The sequence below is a fragment of the Salvelinus fontinalis genome, chromosome 31 (assembly GCF_029448725.1).
Source record: "Salvelinus fontinalis isolate EN_2023a chromosome 31, ASM2944872v1, whole genome shotgun sequence".
Classification (NCBI taxonomy): Eukaryota; Metazoa; Chordata; class Actinopteri; order Salmoniformes; family Salmonidae; genus Salvelinus; species Salvelinus fontinalis.
In genome coordinates this window covers 25,762,998-25,770,839 of record NC_074695.1, presented here as the reverse complement: position 1 = coordinate 25,770,839, position 7,842 = coordinate 25,762,998, and the positions used below count along the sequence as shown (strand labels likewise).

Below are 7,842 nucleotides of genomic sequence, written 5' to 3'. Positions count from 1 at the left end.
TTCTCATTCTCTGGTTGTACTCTGATCCCTTTCCGCACACAGCAAGCACTATACGTGGGTTCTCCGGTGGGTGTGGCTCAGCTGAGGCTTCACAGGTGTGAGACGTATGGGAAGGCCTGTGCTGAGTGCTGCCTGGCCAGAGACCCCTACTGTGCCTGGGACGGCACCTCCTGCACTCGCTACACCTCGCTCAGCAGACGCCGCTATCGCCGTCAGGACATCAGGCACGGCAACCCGGCCCTGCAGTGTATGGACCAGAACCTCAGTGGTGAGAGAGGAGGAGGGTGTGGGGGGGGGGGGGGGGGGGTGTGGGGGGGGGCTGTATGGACCAGAACCTCAGTGGTGAGAGAGGAGGAGGGTGTGTGGGGGGGGGGGGGGGGGGGCTGTATGGACCAGAACCTCAGTGGTGAGAGAGGAGGAGGGGGGTGGGGGGAGGGGGGAGTGAGGGCGGCCGATCAACTTGTCTCTGCAGTGTATGGAACAGAACCTCAGTGGTGAGAGAGGGGGAGGGGGTGGGGGGGGGGGGGGGCTGTGTGGACCAGAACCTCAGTGGTGAGAGAGGAGGAGGGTGTGTGGGGGGGGGGGGGGGGGCTGTATGGCCAGAACCTCAGTGGTGAGAGAGGAGGAGGGGGGTGGGGGAAGAGGGGGGAGTGAGGGCGGCCGGCCAACTTGTCTCTGCAGTGTATGGAACAGAACCTCAGTGGTGAGAGAGGGGGAGGGGGTGGGAGGAAAGGAGGGTGGAACGAGCGAGTGAGGGGGTGTGGGGAGAAAGGGGTATCGGGGGAGAGAAAGAGGGAGACAGCGAGAGTGTGGGGCAGTGACTTAAAGAGAAAAGGGGTGGTGGAGAGAAAAAAGAAGAGAGAGAGGGAAAGAACGAGAGAAGATTTGTAAAAAGGAAGGAATGTGGAAAGGAATTAAAAAAGAGTGAAGATCATAAAAAAAGAGTGAAGATGATAGAGTATGTGAAAATTAGATACAGTTCTGAGACAACAAGCCAAGTGCCCATGGGGGAAAGTAGGGCATTGTAATATCCTGTTGATATATGCTTATTACAATGGTGTGCATGACAGAGGGGTGAGGGGGGTGAGCTAGTCTGGCTGTCATGGTGGCCAAGCGGGAATTGACCCAAAGTATTTGCTCCAGGGAGGTCAGAGGTCAAACTCGTCCATTGAGAGGCATTAGACTCTGAGAGGTGAGGTAGGACAAACACTGGGTCTTTATCCCAAATGACACCCTGTTCCCTACATAGTGCACTACTTTTGACCAGGACTCTAGTCAAAAGTAGTGCACTGTATAGGGAATAGGGTGCATTGGATGCACCCTGGGTCTTTAGAGATAGAAATATAAATAGGATCTCTGATTTTGGCTTAGGGGAGAGCGAACAAGACAAAAACTGTAAACAGCTTATAGGTTGAACGACCAAAGGCCAGCATAAATCATGTGTAGTTTATATTGTATAGCCCAGTGTCAGGTCTAGAGGGAAGTTGTTATCAGCTGGAATACAAGCTGTGTTTGACTGAGGCGTCATGCCCATGTCTCTCCCTCAGTTGGGAACCAGAGGGATAGCAACATGAAACATGCTGTATGTTAAACAACCCTCATTTGTATATACTGTAGACAGACATTTAACACAACCTAGAAACACAGAGGATCTCAAACATGCACACGTTGGGCTGTATTTTGCTTCCTTGTCCGTGTTTCTTACGGGATGAGATGAGTATGAAACACACTTGAAATGCACACACATACTGGTAATGCTGTATAGGAAATTACATTACACACACACACACATCTTGGGATGAAGGAGAGGGTCGTCATTTGAAGGACCTTTGAATTGACCAAGTAATGTTTTGTTTACGGAGAAACTTCACCGAGTCTCGTCTCACCTGTGCTGAGAAGACAGATCCTCGTCGGTCTGTCATCGTGTGGGAGAGGGGAGCATCGCTTGACAGGCAGAGGGTGGGAACAAAAGACAGACATTTTTAGCAGTCAGAGGAGCGGAGGATGTGTTTGCTCACCTGAAGACGTGCGTGAGGGGTGATGAAAGGTCTCTCCCAGGTCAAGGAGTGGTTTAGTTTTGGATTGTATCACACTAACATTGAATAAAGGCGCTAAGAAGGGAGATTTAGTGTCTGCCATAGCCGAAGACGGCACGGCCAAAGTCACAGGGCCTACTTGAGACCACAACATGCTCTGCAGATCACAGTTTTAAGTGTATGTGTTTTAATGCGTATTGTACCTATTGTGTGTTGCAGTGGAGGGGTTGGATGTGACAGAGGAAAGGGTTGTGTACGGGGCAGAGAACAACAGCACCTTCCTGGAGTGTGTCCCCCGCTCCCCTCAGGCCACCGTCACATGGCTGCTCCAACGAGACGACCGCAAGGAGGAGGTGAGATAGAGGGACGGATGGAGGGAGAGAGAGAGAGAGAGTGTGTGAGAGACAGAGGTGGAGGGATGGCGAGAGCGTTAGAGAGGGAGGCAGAGGGAGAGAGAGAGTCTGACGGAGGACAGAGCGAGAGATGGAGCAATACGAGGTATGAGAGAAAAAGAGAACAAGTGAGGAAACTGAGACGAAAGGGCCGAGTCAGTACTCCAGGGGACGATTTAAGGGGATGTTTGAGAGAGACTGAGAGATGGGAAGTTTTAGTAGGAGCGAGAGTCAAGTCAGGTCCGCTCCTGCTCAGTGACCTGTCACATGTACAGTAAAGCACCAGTTTCTCCCATGCCAGGGTTTCTGTGGTTTCCCGAGGCTTAAACGAGTGTTTCAGTCAAGCATGTAAGTACAGTATTAAGGCATTAGAGCAGCTCTCTATTTCCCACCAAATAATTGTTGGCTCTCAGCTGTTCATTTGGAGAGAACATGCTGCCCTGTTTGCTTTGGCACGAACACATGCCCCGGCAGAGAGATCGGACGAAAAAACAAGAGTTGATGAATTTCATGGCAAAATTCTTCTTCTTAGCCACCCAAGCTGAGAAAAGAGCAAAAAAAAGCGCAGCTTGGACTTTGCCCCCTCCCCATCCCATCCCCCTCCTCCCCTCCCCTCCTTCCTTTCTGTGCCATACCTCATCATCCCTCCATCTCACTTAACCCCTCTTTCTTCTATCTGTTCTTCCTATCCCGATATTTCTTCCTTCCTCCCTCCCTCGCTTCCTCTCTCCCTCCCTCCCTCCCCACCTCTCAGGTGAAGCTGGATGAGCGGGTGATGCGTACGGAGCAGGGCCTGCTGTTCCGCCGTGTGCTCCGTCAGGACGAGGGTGTGTACGTGTGTCGCTCACGCGAGCACGGCTTCACCCAGACCCTCACCCGCCTCTCTCTGGAGGTCCTGCAAGGGGACACACTGAGCGAGCTGCTGGCCCGTGACGACGCCCCCCTCGACAGTCCCCAGGGGGCGAAGGGCTACCGGGCCTGGCCTCCCTGCCACTCTCACAGGAGCACCGGCCCCCTCAGCCAACCGCGCTCCTGGTTCAAGGACATCATGCAGCTGATTGGCCCGTCCAACCTGCCGCACGTGGAGGAGTACTGCGAGAGGTTGTGGTGCAACGACAAGCTGCGGCGCAAACACAAGAGCATGCTGGACAAGTACCGGCAGGCGCAGGACAGCGCACGCAAGGCCCGCAACAAGGGCTCCGGGGAACGCAACCGGACGCCGCGGGACGTCAGCAGCCGACAGCCGTAGAGAGGAGGGAGGAACGGAGAGGGGGAGGAAATAGAGGACTGAGAGAAGGACCGCATGACACGATTAATGAGAGACTGAGAGAGAAAAGGAAGAGGTGGTAGTTGCATGTGTTGCAGGAAGAGAGACACTGCCAACAGACTGTAGTGTTAAGGGTTGAGACTGATGTGGACGGGGGGGAGGAGGGAGAGAGAGAGAGAGACAGGGACTCATGGCACTCATCAACTCTCATTGACTTCATGAAGAAACCCGCAACTGTTTTCACCAAGGGACCCCTCCTCCTCTCCATTGCAACGTCAGTGACTCTGTATATGACTATGGATTGACTGTACCGTGCTGTAAATACTGTGTGGGGTTGGACTGCTACAACTGATGACCTTAGACCCCTTATGGCGCCCATCTCTTTTTGTTCCATGAGCCCATTCGACATGATGTACCCCTTAAAACATCACCTCCAGTCCGTTTGCCTTACCCTGCACCTCATCATACTTCTTCTTGAAGAAATGGGGCTTAATAGAATTTTTTTTAAAGGGTTCTGTGGCTCACTTCATGCACAGTATTGCCTTCAAAGAGGTTCTAGAACACCGAAGCGCCGTTGTGTTTAGCAGTGTAATCCCATCACCCTGAACGTCATTCACAACCGTACAGTACATTCTCAAGCATGCAGCGTTGAGTGGACACATACGTGCACTCACACATCGTCCATCACACACTCAGCCAGAACAACGCGCCGGAGCATTGCTTCAACTGAACGTTTTCGTGAGACGATTGTTGATGGTTCAACAGAGAAAAGGCCTGTTTGTTGCTTTGTATTATCAGCTAGACTCCAGTTCCCACCATTCCTTTGTGTGTCGTAGGTGTACTTCTCACTCCTGACAAAGGAAGGAAAATAAAAAGGGTCGTTGGCACTGGCTGAATGTTCTGCTGGTGCTTTGTAAACACTGGTTCTTTATTTAAATACAGGATTAGCCATGATCTTTCTCGCTCTGTTGTTAAAAGACAATGTTTTCACTGACAGACATCGCTGAAAGCTCTCCTTTCAAGGGCACTGGTTGTAGGGAAAGGGGGGGGGGGGGGTCAGAGGAGTGAAGGGACAGGGAGGATGGGACAGGGGTAAGGAGATAGAGGTGAGGGGATAGAGGTGAGGGTAGGAAATGGGGCTGGGTTCTAAATAAGGAATAGGGGGCAGTGAATGGGGTCGTAGACAGTATGGGTGTTTTTTTTTACAATGGATGGTGGAGGGATATTAAATGAGTTGGGTTAATGTGGGTGGGTGGGGGTCAGGGGTCAGGCTATGCGATCCTCCTTGGTTGGCTTGCGAAGGCAGCCAGGAGAAGTGTGGACTTTAACAAGTCCCACTTGCTCCCATGCCTTGGTTGCTTTCACTGGCATACAAACGTGCCTGTAGAGGAGGAAGAGGTGGAGGACGAGGTGGAGGAAGAGAAAGAAAAGAAGGAAAGGGTGGTGGAGGAATACGGGCACTGATGAAAAAAGGAGAGCTTGAAGTGCCAGTGTACACAACACCCAGTTCTGTAAAAATCCGGAATCCGTTTGTGTGAAGGAACTATTTGGAAACGTGGCACGTTGTTTCCTGCCTATGAGAGTGACTTCAGAATATGTAACACAAGCGTCGCTCAATCTTTCCGTTTATTTTCCTAGTTTGAGAAAAGTGAGCCCTGTTGCTTTCTCTCCAAATATTGTTTCTGATCGTATCTTCTAAACCAACCAGAATGTGACGGAGGAGAGAGCGTTGTTAAATAGCCCAAGTCCCCTAGGCCTTTTTTGTCAATTATTTCTAAATCCTAACGTTTTAGTTCATGATTGGTGTGTCAATGCGTTAACATGAGATAAAGCGTTATATCTCGAGCAGTCGTCCCATCTAATCATGTTTCGACTGTTGATGACTTGAGTAGATTAGGGCTGCCTTGAGCGGTTCGCTATGCAGAGGCCTACCAGGTCTTATTCTGATTGGTTATTTAAAAAAGCCATTAATATAGCCTTGGATAAAAGAGAAAATGCTCCACACAACCCAAAAGCTTATGGTTCACAGCTACGGGAAAAAACAGTATTCAAGGGGTTTCAACACAAATAGTACAGTGAATATGAATAAAACAATAAAAAAGCTTTTGCTGCCAAAATGTAATTTGTTTTTGCCTGTTTTTAGATTTTTGTGGCGCTCCATCCTGCAGCTACTATCAGCAGTAGTTTGAAGAAAAAAAATGGTGTTTCTGACATACTTTGTGTTCAAAGTGTCAATGTTGAACTGTAACAAAGTGAGAATTCCAGTCGTTGATATGTGTGGTTTGTAACTCGTTGGAGGGGTCTCTTTTATAGGGCCTAATGTAAATGTTTGCTGTATTTATGTCTTATTTAATGAGCTCTCCTGCATGCGGTGTAAGTGTATGCTATTTAACATATTAATACAGTTTTTTGTTTCTAACGTAAAACCTCTGACTCCGCGTTCTCTTTCTGATTCCCAGACGTCTTTCTGTGGTCAAAAACTCTTAGGATGGCGAGCTTTGGTGCGGTGGCGTTAAGAGCCGTGGGTTTGTGGAGCTGGGTGGGGTTTAAGGGAGTGGGTTCGAGCAGTTGTGGGTGTGGTGGGGGTTGAGGTGTGGGGTGTTGTTGATCTGAGCCAGGGATCCTGTATCACTCAGACAGACCAGTCTGTTTGTGTGTGTGTGTGTGTGTGTGTGTGTGTGTGTGTGTGTGTGTGTGTGTGTGTGTGTGTGTGTGTGTGTGTGTGTGTGTGTGTGTGTGTGTGTGTGTGTGTGTGTGTGTGGGTGTGTGTGTGTGTGCGCGTGTGCGTGGGTGTGTTTGTGGGTGAACGAGGGCACATGCTCACGTGTATGTGTGTGCACGTGCGCCCGCGTGTGTGTGTGTGCGCACATGCATTCTTGCTTGCGTGCATCCATGTGTTTGCAGTACGTATTTGTGTCTGGGGATCAGCGGCTGTTTTGTGTTTGAGTTTGTCTGATTGTCGTCTGGCGGTGCAGCGTTCAATGTTTTGTCTGTTGTTGGCTCTATTTGGAGCAGGCTAATGAAGCATGTCGAATCAATTTAAACGCTATCATTGAGCAACGTCTCAATGAGTCTGAAAGAGACTGGATTGAGTCTGGGGTAAAAACAACAATTGGTTTTTGGAGAAGAAAAGACCCATTTTACTCTGTAAAGACCCATTTTATTCTGCGAAAAAACACGGCTGCCAAAGCAGAGCTTGTCCACTGGCAATGAAGACATAAATAAGTTCTAACGAAAGGGCCTAGAAATGAGCCTCTAGTTATCAACCATCTGTTTTAACAACGCTAAGCATAGAGACATGCACCGTTTGAGTGTAAATCAACAACATACGGTTTGTACACCTGCAAAGGTTTCGGTGTATTTTATGTTTGCTTTTTCCCAATGTCAGATTTTTCCAGGATTTTCTTTTATGGTCACTCTTTTCAACTCCCAGTTGGCGAACCCCAGCCCTCACCGTTGTCAATTAAGGTACTCGTGCATGTAATTGTAGCATACTTGCCACAGTAATATCTGGATAACAGCTTCGAAGCAGTGGAGTTTGTTGTCGGTGTTGCAACAGGCATGCTCTCATAAACCCAACCCCAAACCCCAACCACCTAAACGCCTTGACACACTGAGCACATCCACAGAGCCTGTTCTGAAATGGTAAGACACCCTAGCCAATTCTGTCGTCATTCTTTACTGTCTGAAAGAAAGCTCCGGAGTGGTACAAAGTTGCCTTCGTCAAAGGGCCTTAGCATCCCCCATAAGCCCCCTTTAGCCATGCAGCAGCGGGTGATGGGAACTCCAGCTGCTGTAGCCATTTCACTTAAAGCCTTTAGCTCGTTACAAATCAGCCTTGCACACCGGTTACAGTCACAGCTCATTAGCTGCCACCAGGGCTTAGCTTAAACAGGTGCGCGTCTCCTTCAATGCGTTTCCCTCTGTTGAGGAAGCCTGGGTGCTAAGGTGGGATAGAGCCTCTCGCACACTGTTAGAAGATGAAGCCATAACGTATTGAGAGATTTCCTAATATGGATGCTGTGGAGATGTTGTATAGTGAGTGATATGCTGGACCATAACCCTCAGTGCACAATTGTCAACCTATTCCATTGTGTTAAAGACATATCAACTCAAATGTACACTAAAACAGGCCAGAAAAGGACTT

General features: G+C 49.5%; 1 protein-coding gene across 1 annotated transcript; it reads left to right on the top strand.

Moving 5' to 3' along the window:
• Positions 1-67: 67 nt before the first annotated feature.
• LOC129829945 (semaphorin-3G-like) lies at positions 68-6,121 on the top strand (the record flags this gene model as incomplete). The annotated part of the gene is given in 3 exon segments (XM_055891979.1): positions 68-268; positions 2,256-2,389; positions 3,183-6,121. Coding segments are annotated over 3 exon segments (830 nt in total), but the record flags the coding sequence as incomplete, so codon positions are not given.
• Between the last annotated feature and the right edge of the window lie 1,721 nt (positions 6,122-7,842).